The sequence below is a fragment of the Fulmarus glacialis genome, unplaced genomic scaffold, assembly GCF_000690835.1.
Source record: "Fulmarus glacialis isolate BGI_N327 unplaced genomic scaffold, ASM69083v1 scaffold40771, whole genome shotgun sequence".
NCBI classification, from domain to species: domain Eukaryota; kingdom Metazoa; phylum Chordata; class Aves; order Procellariiformes; family Procellariidae; genus Fulmarus; species Fulmarus glacialis.
In genome coordinates this window covers 21,092-37,851 of record NW_009194224.1, presented here as the reverse complement: position 1 = coordinate 37,851, position 16,760 = coordinate 21,092, and the positions used below count along the sequence as shown (strand labels likewise).

Sequence of the window (16,760 nt, the reverse complement as noted above, 5' to 3'; positions counted from 1 at the left end):
TTATATAAAAAAGCAGAGATTAATTGAAGGGCTATTTGTCAACGTGGACTGTGATACTGAAAAAACCCCACCTCTGCAACATCTCCTATATGACATATTTCTGAGACTACAAATACAAGCTCTTATTCAGAAAATTAAGAACAACCCTTCAACAATTAAAAATGCCAGGCATGTTCAAAGCTATGAGGTACCAATATGGGAAGGGCAAACAAAGCTGCTTACTGATTTAACAATTAAGGTAAAGCATGGAGGGTACTTACACAGTGACCAAGCTAAGGGAAGCAGAAGGGAAAAGAGTGAAATACATCAGTGCTGAGCAGGTAGAAATAAAAATGTAATTTTCATAGTAAAAATAATAAAAAAACAAACAAACAAGCAATATAAAATGATTAAGCTTGGAGTTAATATACCGGAAAATTATGGGAGCAAATGAAAAGTGGTGGGAGAGGGAAGGAACAGAGAGATTTATCCTTCCATGGTTGAGTACAGCTTGCCTGATGCAGGAAAGAGGAGGGCAAAGCTGAAGCATCAGCTTAATAGCCTCCTAACAGCGTGTGCTTGCAGGAACTGGGAGTAGTGCAGGTCACGGGCTCCGAGCTTCCCACAGCTCTATTTCTGGGTGCAGATTACCCTGCCCAGTTCACAGAGGGTCAGGGAGAGGTGGAGGAGGACCCTGTGGTGCTGGGCCCACTGGGAGTACTCCCAGCTCCTGGCACATCAACTCCCCTGCTGGTGGAAGCGTAACTTCTTCTTTCCGAAGCACATGAGAATGAGTAAAGCTCAGTGATGGGAAAAAATGTTAAGGGAAGGATCTAAGGAAGTGCTGTCAGTTTGGAGGGACCAGCTACGGGAACACAACCCCGCGAGTTGGGCACGATTCCTTCCTTTCTGTCATGAGAGTCGGCCATGACAACTTGTGCTTTGGTGTCCAATACTGCTAATCACCCCTCAAAGGGCTCCTCCATATCCCATCTTGGGGGTTATTTAATGAAAAACTTACGTTTTTAATCCTGTCAGCCCTCATTGATTTACATGCTAATTTATACTCTCATTACTTATGTTTGTGTTTTATTGATTTATTCTTTTAAGGTTATGATTAGAGGACTTCATTTTTGTTACTTTAATTACTCCTCCCTTTTCCTTCCTCCCTTTGAAAGAAAAATTATCATCCATCTGATCTCTCCACTCAGAAGAAAGAAGCATGTGTACTTGACTTGAAAGCTTTTCTATTTGGAATTTACATGTAATGCTCTTCAAAGTAATACCATTTTTTAAAAAGTATAAAATATCAAAACAAACTATGAAATGCATTCACAATTATTTGGTTTTTTTCTTCCTAAGTAAATCTGTGCACATTCCAAAAGCAATCGACACGAATCTAAGACAAGGATTACTGTACCTCAACATGTTCATCAAATTGCATGTTTTCTACTTAAGGGGAAACCACTGCATTTGAAAGGCACTTCCAGAACAGTTAATACTCCGGTGGTGGACTTCGAAAGATATGCCTAACAAGTGAGAGGCTTTCTTTGCAGCTTAAAAAGGAAAGGGTGGCCGCTCAGCCACAGAAGGCCTGAGCCAAAGCTGGTTCGTGTTGGTTTTGGCTGAAGCCCACACAGTTCTCTGTGTAACTTTGCCTCACTGGCTCCCCAGGGTCTTGGCTGATCTTTTGTCATAAGTTGTAGCCATGCAGGTATCATCCTGCAAGAGTATGGACAATCCTGAGAAACAAAGTGCACAGCAAAGCACAGAGAAGCAAGAGGGAACAAGATAAAGCAAATCAAGCTGCCACCCTGTTGCAGAGTCCTGTGTAATCACAGCACCAGAGAGCAGAAGCTGCCAAGCAGCAACCAGTGCACTGGCTCAGTATCTAGAACAGCTACACTGCAAGGAGGGTTTTGACAATCAGGTGCTGCAGGTGCTTTGAACCTCCGTGCTCACTATTTAGGATGATGCTGTAACACTCAACAGCTGATTTTTACCATAATTGCTTCTCCAAGTTCTAACCTTTCCCACAACTTTTGACCACAGAGGAAGAGTATCTCGCTCAGTGGATTTAATGGGAACTCTAATTCCATATCATTGCATCTTTTGAACACATCCTGATAAATATTCCTTACCTCACAGCTACTGAGATCTAAAGACACCTCCTTCAGATTGTGATTGCAAGCCAGGCCTAATAAAAGCGCTCTGAAAAAGATCAATTTTAGAATCATTTTAATAATTAAAAAAAAAAAAAAAAAAAGGCAGCTTTACATCATCATCATCATCGTCTAAGCGATCACAGGTTAATACACCTATAATGCGAAGAACCATTTCAAAACAAAACCACACCAGCTGAGCAGTTATTTTTTAAATGACAATGGCAGCACAAACCTGCCACACTTAGAACACTCCAGCAGCTTCAAAAACTGCAGGGATGCAAGGCTAATAAAGAAACCATAAAGCTAATGCTACATCAACATTTAATAACATTCGTCAGAGATAAATTTTCTTCAACATTTGCTTTCAAAGAGCATCAAATGGTTACAAAAGGAGTGTTGTATGACCGTACTAACTCTCTGATTTTCCAAAAATTCAGGAAAAAATGGGGTTTTTAATATATGCAAGCTGCAGTACAGCCAGCCATTTCAGCCAGGCACAGTGCCTGTAACACTCAAATGCTGGATTGTGTTCAAGTATCACACAATTCTCCACTTCTGCAACCCAATAAATATTTACAGATTTCAAAATGATATCCCAGACAATGGTATCCTTTGTCTTTAGGCAGAATGGCAGAGTAGTGTAGCAACAACTGATTATGATTTTCTTAAATTCACCTTTAAAGCCTTGCAGAAGTTTGTTTCCACATATAAAAGTTAGTGTTAATATCACAGTTTTATTAATACTGTCAAATCAGAAAGCACAACCGTATGTGTCTTAGAGAAGGAGCGAACACAATCTGTGTATACCTTCTCGTATCTTTAGAATAGATACTGCTTTGAATTAGTAATTGAACAGAGAAACAGAAGGACTTCCTCCCCAAAATTAATTTCAGCCAAAAGCAAGCTAACAGAATCCACACTACTGATGCACGGAGATAAAAACCAATCCATTTTGCTGAGCCATTTGCCCATACACTTGCTACTCAAATAGTGTGTAAAAGCCATATTTAAAATGTGTGCGCCCCGGGAAGGTTTTTCTGCCCTGCAAGTATAAATGTTAATCAGACCTTTGCTGTTAACAAAGGCAAATATCTTGTGCTTATTTACTTCCTAAGCTATTAACATGCAGACTTTGAAAAAAATGTGAAAGCTCTGCAAAAGTTTTTACAAATTTTTAGACAATCCTTGTCTATATTTCCTTCCCAAACATGCTTTTATTCAAAGTTAGTCTGGCTGATGATAACTTTGCAAAGAACTTCCTAAACATTTTGAGGCAACCTAAAAAATACAGTGCAACCATAAAAAAATGCAGATTAAAAAGGAGACACGGTGCTGCTTCAAATGTAGTCTCTTCACAGGAAGAAAAAAGGGTTGTTTTTTTTTCCTAACCTCTTTCCTATAAACTCATCCTAAGAAAATCTCATGATTTCTCAATTCTTTGTCATGAAAAATCACCAGCATTCAAAGGCGCTGAAGGCAGACTTTATATTATAATTATACTTAGCCACTATGTTTAAATGACACATATGGCAATACATGGAAAGGTCTTGTTAACTGTGGTACATGCAGAATGCAAGAATTGGCCTTGTAATTAGCATTTGCATGAGAAGCATATCAGAAACTTGTTTTGTTATAGCACTGACAGATCAAAATACAACTTTTGGCAATGTCTGTAAATGAACAAAAACACCAACATACACTTAAACAAGGAAAAGAGAGTATAAACTGTTTCACTCAGGCAAAAAAAAAAGAAAAAAAAAAAGAAAGTGAGCTGTGATGGAACATTAACTATACTAACTACGTACAAGAACTAAAAGCACCCTTTCTCCACCCACTATGTGGCATCCTCGCAGTACAGCTTTATTAGCAAACCTCTTCCCTGAAAGGCTTGACTTTATTAACAGGTCTATCACTGTACAAGCAAGTTCACCTCCTTCCCTGAGTGCACTGATTAACCAATATCTTTAAACCCACTGAATTAGCATATGTGATTAAACATACCACAACTGTTGATCTATCGGAGGTTGATAAGAAAGAAATCAAATAACAATTAAACGGGGGAATTTGGGATTCAGGTATCTGCATTTTATCTATTTTTTTTCTGTAGGCAGGCTTGATCTTGAATCACACATCCAACTGTATGACCTCTGGTTCATGGACACAAAACAGGAACTTCCCCTTTGTCACAGGACAGTTCCAAGGCCCACGTTGTCAAAAGCTTTTATGACATGCACTGATCAAAGATGCCAGAGAAATGCTATTATTGTACACTATGTCATTGTTATTTTTCCTTCTAGAAATCATCCCTCATGTGCTACTGCAATCTTGGCAATGACAAATAAGTCTGTCTGAAAAAAGGTGCTTCCATCTTCTTGTCTTTAACAAATCCTATGATCTTGATTGTTCAGCACAGGTTTTGTAATTTCTTACAGTTAAGACCAAAAGGCTAAGCAGCTGCCCCAGGATATAGCACATCCTCAGTCCTTTTAAACACCAGATTAACTTCCAAGTGATTCTTTTCAAGTGTATTAGTCAAGCCATACAGGGTTTGAGGAGGAAAGCAAGGTGTACTGCAGATCATAGTTCTCTGTACTGTTGTGAAATACACTCAGCTCAAACTGAAGAAAAAACTCAGGTTAGAGAAAAAGTACATCAAGGAAACTACCAAAAAATATTGAGAGCTCACTCCTACCTCCTAGGCAGAGGTGAACACTGCCATCAGAACAAAACAAAAGAAGCCGATGCCAAAATGCCAGCCAGCTGAGTGTGGCATGGACACTCTGAGACCACACGTGTCCAGCTGGACTTTGGACAGATGCTCCTTTCTGGAGCTGTCTGTGCTGGCAAAAGAGTTACTGCTCTCAACCCATCCTACGCTATCCGTCATTAACTCTTTACTTCCACCAACATCAGTCACGTGAATAACACTCTCTAATCCAATTCAGTCAAATTGAGCCAGATTAGCTTAAACATTATCAACAGAGTAGGTTTTTGCTAATAGAGATCAATCTGGCTGAAAAGGACTAGGAAGATCTCGTTTGCTGCACAGCTGGCAGATCAAGGGGTCACAAGTATTTGGGATAAATTAATACAGTAACATCTTCCATGAGCACAGACAACTGTAGAGCACTCACCTGCCAAAACTCCTCACAGCCCAGGAGATACTCAACATGCCAAGGAGAAGAGCTAAATATGAACCTTAGTGTTTGGGGCTTCTCACCTTTCTTAATCTGTGTAGATATATTCAATGTCTCACAACATTCTTTTTTTTCCTGTAGCACTGATAAAATTGTCTTGTGTATTAGTCACCTACATCCTCCGTTCTTCTTGCTTCATTAAACATAGCTCCCTGCTGCCCTCCACCACAGAATCAATAGCCCTAAATTAATCAGAATCAACCAATGTGTTTCTCAATAATCATCTTCTGTTTGAAAACACATCAGTACCATACCTTCCCAATCTTAGCAAAGTCTAAGCAAGCAAGACAGCAACCAAGAGCATCACACAGAACAGAGTGAAATGTCAGAGCTAAAATGATAGGCTCCTGCAGTTGAATATTGATTTCAATCCAGTGCATCTTACTTAAGCATCATACTGTACTGTCCTCTCCAATGTCAAATTGCATTAAGAAAAAATATCCCAAAACGATGTACACTACTCTTTCCTCTGTGGCACTTGTCACTTTTCTCTCCCTTAGCTTCCCCCAGTTTGTATCAAAAGCTTTCCATCTGGTACTCACTAACTACACTTTACATCCCACATCTCTGATTTTGCCATCAACTCCTGTTCATTAGCTACTCCCTTGCTGAGCTACTGCCCATTGCCTTTCCCTGTTCTCCCTCAGGAAGCAGGCTCCCAAACACACAAGTATACATACATACACATATATATCTATATCTGTGTCCAGATTAGGATTTTGGAGGTGTGTTCTCCAAAATGGTTAGTGAACATGTCTGGACGTCTACTACAGATAGGGTTATGTACATTTTAATGCATATTAGCTAGCAAGTTGACACTCTGGAAAGAGCCCTTTCTTTAACTTAGCTCAATAAACACAAGGATTCTGCCAGAATCACAGAATGACCTATCTAGATTAGACCTATCTATCTAGAACTATCTTGACTTTAAAACACACCTTTAAATTTTATGTCTGGAAAGTTCAACACAGTTCAAAACTGCACACGTCACAGGCAAGGTGACACAGTGCTACACAATTTCCCTCAGCCTACATTAGGCTGTAAGAGGAGTTTCTCTCCAGTGTTGGGTGGGCAATGGAAGGCCCAATTCACATCACCAGAACCTGTTAGCCACAGGATGGATGACATATAGCGAAGAAATGTATTACACTTAGCATTCCTATAAGTTGCTGCCATCGTCTCTCCCCCTAGCAGGAGGGCATAGCTCTGTGCAATAGGTCTCTCCTCCCAAGCATTACAACAGGTTCAGTTTCACAATGGCTGTTGCAATACCACAGCCTCAAAGGAATGGCACTCACACAAGTACATAATCCCATTTTACTGTGAAGCAAACAGTTTTGTTCATAAGCCACAAAGCAAGAAATATATCACAAAAAATGTTGATGGAAGCTAAACAGCTGTGACATTCCCACAGAACAAAATATGATTAATAGTCTCAACTGTGAGATGGAAACAACATTTCTTGAATGTGTGATCATTATGAAACTCACTCTTGCAATATCAATAATGTACAATGGAAAAAAAAAAGCAAAATCCTTTTCCCTTCATTTTTAATATGAGGCACTCACATAATAACAATGCAAACTAGGTTTTAGGCAACAGGAGAAAATGAAATGAAATCTTACTTTAGAGGCTCAGGAGGGAGTTTAGTTCCCGAAAGATTAATCTGCATCAAAGCAAGTGAGCTGCTGAAAAACTGTTTGAAGGAGGGAGGGACTTCTTTTCCTTTTCTGTAAGTAAACAAATTCATTAAGAAGTAGCATCTAGACACTCCTCATTCCAATAAATAGTGAATGCAAGCCGTCAGAATTGTAATGATCTTTTACATGTTTAATTTGCTCTACCTTCAGCAGCTCTGTAATCAGTGGCTCTCAATTAGCTTAGAAATATAATGTCATCAAAATGTTGATTCAACAAACAATCCTCAGCATTACACTACTGCTCAGAAGACATTACTATCTAGCTTCTGTTTAGTAAACTACAAAGAATGATCATTTAGGTCTGGTTAATAATGAACATACTTGTATCTTACGATACAAACAGGACATCTCAAAAACCCTGAAACTGCCTTTTCACCACTAGAAGTAATTACTCAATGCTGGAGTAGCTTACCGCCAATTAGGTATCATCTCTGATATTGACCCAAGACACTGATTTGAAGAAAAGGGAAGCTAATGTTAATATTTCTTACAATGCAAGTATTCTACAAAGTCAACGTTCAGTCTCAAAGACTTTCAAAAGGATTTCCTCCCACGAAAGGACAAAAAAGGAAAAAAGCATTTGTAACCATCATCAAATAATGAAAAATACAAACTTTAAAAACCGAATTTAAAGACAAGTCAAGTCAGTCAGATTTCAAAGCCTGATGTTATGCCTCTTAGAGACAAAAGATATATATAGATTTTCCGCTGTATCAGTATCACAGAAAATGTATTAGACAAGGTAGCTTATTTTACAGCCATCTAGCAAAGAGCAGAAAGGAAAACAAAATATTTTGCTTGGAATAAATAATAACTATTTCAAAGAGAATTAAGACTTCTAAGACTTTTATAAAGTCTGAGATGTCTTCTTAAAAAGAAAGGTGCAATATGAGAGCAAGAAATTATAAAACAAAATATTGCAGGAGTTGAGACTAATTACTTTTAAACTGTACCTGTGAGAAAAAAGAGTCCTAGAGAGGCTAAGGACAGCTAGATGCTGAAGACATCCACGAAGGAGGGCTCCACATACCTGGTTTAAAACAAAGAAGATTGATTTTACTGTATATTAACCCAGAAAAATACCTAGGGATAGAAGGTGCAGAACGTTTCCTTGGTATTTGAATCTCCACAAAAAACATCTTTACCATATCTAGTGCACACTCCGTGTTGGATAAATCCAGATGAACAAGGGCATTTGGCTGGGCCAAAAAATTGTACAGGCTCTATAATTAATGGAGAAAAAAAAAAAAGAATTATCCATGTTAATTTTGATATTATGACACCAATTACTGGATCGCTACTTCTCATTACATTTTAGGCTTTTATTATAAAGTTGCACTACAAGAGCTGTATCTGAAACTTCTTTTCACCTAATCAATACAACCTGTTTTACTTTTGAAAGCTATACTTTTTTAAAACAACAGGGGAAAAAACAGCACTCAGACTACATCTACCAAACCTGACTCTCTGCAATTCACTTTCACAGCAAATGATAATTAATTTAGTTAGAAATACCTTGGAATGTCACTCAGGTTGCTGTTACATTTCAGAAAGGCTAATTGGTTTGTAAGTTTAAGCCAGCCCCTTTAAGCATAAGGGAAGCAACTAATTTGCGTCTGAAGCTCGTGGTCACTTCTTAATATCAGCAGTGCATTAAAGGTTTAAGGGGTAATACAGAACAGGTAACAAGATTTTAATATTGATGGCTTCAGTAATGCATATGATATGTCATGCAAATGTTAGCACCTGTAAAACTTCTTACTATACGCTGTTTTATTTTGGGCTTTCTTTAGTCTCAGAGAGCAACACAGAAAGATAAAAGTATGACCTAATTCACAGAAATGTGGAACGCTCAACTCCACATGAAATGTAGCCAAACAGAGCATGTTGAACATTTCTAAAATAGATTAATTTTTCTAAAAATTAGGTCTTTTAGGCCCTATACCTACAGTGCAAGAAAGGTCCCTGCTTTAAAAACCCTGTGCTTTGCTGGGGTTTATTTTAAATGCTAAACAACAGGATTTCCTTACTCTTATTGGAAAACTGTTTCACAGATTAAGAGATCTCAGTATTAATAATCTTTTTCTTTGAACCATCTCTCTCTCTCTGACAGGCTAAGAAAAGCGCCACTTTTTGTATTTATGTCCCTTAAAATATTGTAGGTAGACATCAGATTTAAGCATTGCCTATCAAAGTTGTACGTTATATTTTACTTTTTGTTTTTACATTATTTGCTATGCTATTCTCTCTTTAAAAGCAATTCACTGTGTGTCTTTATTTACATTTAACTATTTGTCTGCTACCTTTTAAATCCTCTTGTCCTACTGAAACTTTCACCTCTTACATCTGAAAAGACTGGTTCTTCGAATGTGCTGATGAATCTGAAACCAGTAAGATTTGTGAAAAAGTAGCAGTCATGTCTGACTGCACTTTAAATGGTAAGATTGGGCGACTCTAGTGTTGCATATTTTAGATGCTCAGTACTTGAAGAATTCAAAATCTGACACTTACATGCACACAAGTTTTGATGTGAGAGAAAAATACAGATGTAACAGTCAAAGAGTGAATACATACAAATTGAGAACTAAGTGGATTTTGTTATGGAGAAAATAGAGCTGCACCTGTATGGCAACTGATAAACTGAACAAAGGAACTTCAAAAATAATTATATTCTTCAACGAATCATGAGCTTCAACAGCATGTGTCAAGGAGATGCACAGATTTATTTATACAAACAAAAATATTGAAAACCAGAAATTAATTAAGTCTTTCCAAGTCAAAAGAAATCAATTGTTTCCAACCTTCCAATGAAAAATTTGTAACACAGTTATCACTAAAAAGAAGATGAGTTTTTTTAAGTATGTTTTGGTCACTTTCAAACAGAACTCAGGGAGCATGGTAAGTCCACTGAAACAAGTGGTGCATTTACAGTTTTCTCATTTATCACTGAAAGCATGAACTAAAATTATGTGTGTTTGTTTAGTCATGTGGGGCAATTCAATTCTCTGACTCCATAATGAAGAGTAGAGATCAGAATGTTATTTTCTACCCCTACTAGAACTGTACTGAAAAAAAGGCAAAAAAGGATCCAAACAAAACGGCTTTACCCTTCTCTTAACAATAAATTAAAAACATCCATTAATTCACAAATGAGAGGAAAGTGCTTACTGAGAGATCATCACCGCGGAGCGCGTTCCCTGAGAGGTCAAGATAGACAAGCGTGTTCGCGATCAGCGAGTTGGCACTCAGTGACTGGGAAAGGCTATTCACCCCTGCCAAAAAAAAAACCAAAACATTAGTACTCAACTCAGCCAACTATAGACAAAACTAGCCCAGACCCTGCAAGTGCACAATTTCAGTGAACACAGACATACATAAATGTTTAATGACCTCCTGTTACCACCACTGTACTGCAGCAGGAAGATAGGGCACAAGGCAGATAGACTCTTCCCTGCCACAGCATGCCCAGTTTGGACCACACTCCATTAGCTGTCCTGATGGAGCCACAGATCCATGGGTCTTGGATCCAGGGAAGAAGTCTTTTTGCAAAGTCTGCAAAGGCTTTAACAGTGCAATCCCATTTTAAAACAGATTTTTAAAACAGAGTTTACTCCATAATGTTAAGTCAGTGTCTTCTTGCAAGCAATAATATTTAGATAAAAAGTGTATGTGGAAGTAGATGAAAGTATCTGTGGAAGACCAAGTACATTAACAATTATAATTTCCAGAACTTCAAAAGCAACTGATGAGACCTAGAAACTTAAAATATTTCAACTATGTATTTGCCTGTAATTTCAGAAAAATGGTTAGTTAATTAAAATATGAAGAGATGCATAAAGACTCTAAATTCTTGATTAGAACAAATACATACTTTTCACATTAAAATTAAAAAGCTCACATTGGGAACAAACCAGTCAGAGCTTTCTTCCTCTAAAATTCTTCAGCTTTTCCAAATACAAATTAGGATGTAGCTACTTCCAGCAAATCTAACTTTCATCTGAGGGTTCTGTAGTTTATTACCAAGTTTTTAATTTGTTGTAGATGGCTATTGCCGTCTTTCAAGAAATACATGCATGTATTTCTTACATGCATGTGTTTTGTAAGTGCCTGGCCAAAGCTATAAAGTAGGCATGTGTTTTGATCTACTACACAATTTTGGGCAATTTCTCAAAGCTGCTGGTCAGTGAAAATGGACTGGCATTCAATGGATGGAACATGTCCATTCTTCAATTAAAAACTATTATGAAATGGATTTATCAGTGAGGATGTGGAGGAAGCAGCTAGCAAGCCACTGGAGACCAAAATACCCTGTTTCTGTGCTTTGGTTTTCCAAGCTTCCAAATATCAAGAAAGTCTCCCATGTTAGTAGTACGGGTCTTGTTTCAGGAGGCTTTTGATACTGAAAAGAATCAAAGCACAGTGACATCTCTGCCAAGTCTCAAAACTTTTCCATTCGGTATTTTTCTTTTATCTTAACATTGCATTGTTGAATCCATACCCTATCTATAAAGGTAAACTGCAAACAAATACTTTTTGAAACTTCGAAAGACCCAAAAGCTCTATTTAACCACTAGAGCTTATAGTTCTGGATTCACTTTAGTGAGTCTTCTCAACAACATTTATAAGCAACAAGAAGAAGTAGAACTGCATGCAATATACTGTCAACAATTCAGCATATGCTATCAAGAACCAATTCTGGGAATTCAGGAGTAGTGTCTGAATCTGGGGGAGAAGACGACCTATCAAACAATCTGTAACATTGCTGCTTGTTTCGTGTTTAAAAAGGGCCAACTGCTCAAAATCAGCCACATCACTGAAAGCAAACAATGTGAATGAGGGATTTTTTAATTAGCCTTTGGCTTGGGCTCAGAAAAGCAAGCCTTATCTTTGAATGAGTGCACTAGAATTTTCCATTTAACCAGAATCTTCAAATCAATAAATTTTTGTTTGAACTTCACCTTCCTCATGCTATACTCTAACAGTAATCTCACTTTCATTTGCAGACAATCTTTCATGCTCTTTTACCACTCTCAGGAGGCTCAGAGTGTTAATAGCTCTCAAGAACTTTGAGATACAATATTTGAACAAAGATCAGCTGGAAGTTACCACCTGAACTTCACTTCTCAACCTTAGAAACTTATCTGGAATAGAAAGTGCTTTTTAAATAAGGTCAAAATCAGTGAGGGATTATGCAGAATTTCTGAAACTGAGAGGCTCAAAATAAAAAAAATTAAAAGAAGAAAGGCTTGAAAAACAATCCATGCACCTTGGAGTCTACTGAATCCAACGTCTCCTTTAGACTTTCCCCACAGAAACAAGCACTTGCTGAAATCCTTGCGATCACATGCAGAAAAGCACAGGATGAATGGACATACCAGAACTGCATGAATTTCTGTCAAATTCATGAACATCTAATCTCAAGAGTACACATAAGGTTAGTCAAGATTCTTAATCAATTGCTTGTCACCAAAAACAGAGTTAGCAGTGGAAAAAAACAACCCCAGAGTTTAATAAAGTCTTTTTAATGAAAATCATGATTGAATAAATTCAGTTCAGGGTTTACTATTTACTTGAGCATAACAAGAGCTACAGAACACTCAAAAAACCTTCTCCCCACCCATATTCCCCCAGGTCAACCCTTAAAGCTTAGGAGAACACAGAATCTGCACTTCACAGAGCAATAATTAAAAGGATAAAAGAGCACGGCTCCTATCTCTTATCAACTAATGTCCTTTATAGACCATAACGCACTCATCTTTTCCAGGTCATCAACATCTGTGAAAAAGTTGCAATAATGTCAGTGTATTTTTTCTGTTTTTAACACTCATATTCTATACAGGACACCCTGAGTTTGCGCAGTTTAAGAGGTCAATGCCTCTATTATTTGTAAAACAGCAATGCAAAAACCCCTGAAAGCTTCTGACTTGTGTTTCAGTACTGTTATTGCTTTTAAAATATACATACATTTCAATTACAATATCAAATTGGAAATTTGTAAATTATAAAGCAAAAAAGTCTTTACTCAGAGCAAACCACTTAACATCCATTGTCACAAGACTTGGTTTCATAAAATAATTGCGTGCTTACACATTTTTGCTTCAGACATCTTTTTGAAGCATATATGAAATGTATCATTTATGCCAATTCTAAATTCAATCTTTCTTTACAATACAGGTTCAAGCCCAAAGCTTACAGAAGCGAGTAAGCGAGTTTTTCAAAGCGCTGAAGGGGACACAGAACCCAGCCCATGGTTCAGCAACTCAGGACTGCAAAAAAGCAGCTGTGCTGTTGAGAATACACACGTAAATAATTTACAGAATTAATTACTTTATAATCTGGTAACAAAAGGTATTATTAGGATGGAAGCCTGAAACTTTTAGAACAGAAAAAGAGGCATACTTATAAAACATACCTTTAGGTGACAAGGAGGTTTTAGATAAATTTAAATGTTTCAGTCCCTTTGGAAGTTTGGCGAACTGGATGCTCAAAGACGACACACCTGTTGGAGGAGCAAAGAGAAAATGGACGTTTTCAGGTTAACTGTGTGATCGTAGGTTTTCCCAACAATCACACCAGCGGCAAACTGCACTGGTGGAGCTAGAGGAAGAACTGCACTCACTGTGGGGGTGGGCCCAAAATGACCCTGTCTTTTTATGACCATAAGTCTTTGAAATGACTGATGTAGTCAAGATCCCTTCTTTGCTAACCACTGAACAGATAGCGAACTTTGCTGTTAATGATCAGTGAGCCAACTTAAGTAGTTTAAAAACTATATAATGCACACATACTTTTGAGAAGGAGTCAAAGGGAAGATATTACACATGTCAAACAGTCAGCACTTGGGAAACCTGGAAGCTTTATGGTTCAGCAAAAAAAAAAAATACAAACCCATAAAAAAAAGAAACAGAAAGTAAAACTCAACAATGGTACTTCACATGAAACTTCAAACTTTTTATTTTCTTTTAAAAGGAAGGGCTGTCAAAGCAAGAGAGACACCCACATTAGCTAACACTGACCTCTTTTTCTGAGGTAAATCCTAAGAGTTTGAAACCTCCACCAAGTCGTAATGGCCACTTAATTCCCTTACAGTAGCCTGCAGGTTACCAGCCAGGACACAGGCTTGGAAATGCTACAACCACTTGCGATCCCGAACAGTAAAAACCTATTAAGATGCTGACACAGACTGGACTATCTCAGCACAAATCCAACAGAAGTAAAAAAAAAAACCAAAAAGCACTTTTCATTAAAGCCCTTTCTCAGTGTATCCAAGTTCCACACTCCATAAATTTAATCCCTCCATTTAAGCAAAAGATTGAAATTTGATTAAGAGGGCACATCCTAAATAACAATGGAACCAATCCATGAAATATTTATTAGAGGAATAAATCAACACAGAAACTCCAGGCTTAACCTGAGGTGTGAAATATAGCCCACTACAGCAACTCACTCGGAGAGAGAAGGGTAAAGAGAAAGGGGGTAAAGCCTTTCACTTGTTTCAAAACACAGTAAATGAAAAAGCTGATACCCTTCTCCCATATGCAGATGTGAAATAGTTTGCTAGTATGTGACATACATATGTTTACTCTAGCCAAGCTGAACAATTTTAACATCTTACCAGCACCAGGTGTTAAGGATCCACACAGTTATAAGATACGGGAATCAGGTGCAGAAAAGAAAAAGTGCTTCTGGTCACTCAGGCCCTTGAACACTCTTTAAGCCACCCATTTTCGCTAAGCTCGTAACAGAGATGAGAGCTCTAATTGGTAGAAGTATAGTTAACTGCATCCAGGCACACAGTTTTGAATTTGAGTATTTCCAAGCTTCAGTATGTTTGTTTTGCATTATTTTTAGCAAAATATGGGATTAAATCCTGATCCTAGTAGAGCCAAAAGCAAAACTCCCATCGCCTTAGCGTGGCTAGATTTTAAAGCCAAGACTGATAATAAACTTTCCAGGCGTCAGTCTTACAAATATTGACAGTACCATAAAGGGACACCTATCACAAATTAAGAGACTGGTCTCAGTGTAAATCTCTTCATATAAACACTGCTTTGTATTTGAACTGAAGCCAGGTCCTATGCCTTAGTTAAACTAAACACACTTCACACGTTACTGGAATTAATGTAATAATACAACATCTTCACTTATTGGTACTCAATAATATATAGTAGCTTAGGGTGTTTTTTTGTTCAAAGAAGGCACAATGATATGTTCTTCCCCATAATTCACACCACTCTTATTTCCCTTATAATTGCAAAGTAATCTGGTTGAACTTCCAGTTCCTGCAGGTGATTTTTCAAGAGATATTTTCCGAAATCCATAAGCTTACATGAATCTCCATTATGCCAGCTTTTACTTGTGAAATGCTTGCTGCTTCTTCAGTTTAATAAAGTCAAATCTACCTTACACTGAGTGAATATCAGCTCACAGGACAAGTAAATCTTTCTTAAACTGAAAAGCTGCAATATTTGCCCATTGCAATTGTAGTTAATTTTTCTTTAAGTACTCATATAACTTATCTAATTCTCTTAATGAAAAGGTCAAATCTTAATTGCATATGTGATAGGAGAGACTGAGATAATGACAAAACCCTACTAATTTCTCCAAGTTGTAGTTTCTGCATTTCATTTGTATCTTGTATGTGGATACTGATAAATGGTTTGAATCTATAGGTTTGTTGCAAAGAAAGTACCCACACTGATATGTTTTCAAATTAAAAAAAAAAAAAAAATCCCCTGCACTGTAGAATATCTACCAAATGCTGCGGTCATTTGTTTTGTTTTCAAGATAAAAATGAGTTCCTTTTAAAAAAACCTTTCATGTAACACAGTTCTCCAAAAGCAGAACCAACAATGTGACAGCCTTTTTTTGAACTTACAACAGAAATTTTTGTACAATGCAGTTAGGCCTATGGCACACTGTAATAATAATGTTCTTCAGCAAAACATTGGCTTTCACGTGATATGGATTCTTAAGGAGGCCAAGCGGTAATCAGCAGGCAAGAGGTAATCAGAAGAGCTAAAGCAATTCATGTGAACAATTTTAAATAAAAGCCTACTCTGAATAAGTTAAAAACAAAAATATTTTCATACTTGCTTCTAGTCAAAAGGAAGAGAGATACAAAAGAGGAAGGGGGAAAAAAACCTTCCCATCTTTTTCTCCTCACTGAAACAGCGGGAAAGGAGAGACACCTACAGAACAGAATGTTGTGTTAACAACATTCTGAGTCAGTCAGGTTGTAACCAAAATGATTTTACATTTTGAATCATGACAGCAAAGAAACTGGAAAGTTTCCCCAAAACAAACCAAATAAAACAAGAAAAGGTTCACTGTAAAAAATTCTTATTTTTCTTCTGGCCCAACAGGAGCACCAGATAGTCTGATCTCAGAACACTGTGTGCCTGGAATGCATTAAGCGAAGCAAATGGAAATCTCACATGGGCAGCGCTGAAGGGTCAACTCCAGACTGAAAGAATGTAACCTTATTTTAAAAATAAATGCCTCTCGGGTAAAAAGAGAGTAGACAAAGGAGGGGAATGACTTGACTTGATATGTACTGAAATCATGCCTAGCGGTGCCTAGTCTGAGAAAAGCTGAGTTGTTCAGCTTGATTTTCCATCTTGTGGAGTCAACAGCACTTTGCTCCATAAGGATGCCAGTTATGCCAGTATTACTGAACATCGCCAAGTACTGGCAACACGACGGACTAGCACAAAGCT

The 16,760-nt window shown here is 37.5% G+C and overlaps 1 protein-coding gene across 1 annotated transcript in view; it reads right to left on the bottom strand.

The window, feature by feature from the left end:
• Window positions 1–1,982: 1,982 nt before the first annotated feature.
• Window positions 1,983–16,760, bottom strand: part of LOC104072207 (leucine-rich repeat-containing protein 16A-like) — a gene marked incomplete at both ends in the record, with an annotated part of 33,716 nt that continues 18,938 nt past the window's right edge. The window contains 6 exons of the mRNA XM_009587702.1: window positions 1,983–2,190; window positions 6,967–7,071; window positions 7,995–8,071; window positions 8,187–8,264; window positions 10,210–10,313; window positions 13,454–13,540. Of these exons, the coding sequence (XP_009585997.1) occupies window positions 1,983–2,190; window positions 6,967–7,071; window positions 7,995–8,071; window positions 8,187–8,264; window positions 10,210–10,313; window positions 13,454–13,540 (659 nt within the window). The remainder of the gene's footprint in view (window positions 2,191–6,966; window positions 7,072–7,994; window positions 8,072–8,186; window positions 8,265–10,209; window positions 10,314–13,453; window positions 13,541–16,760) is intronic.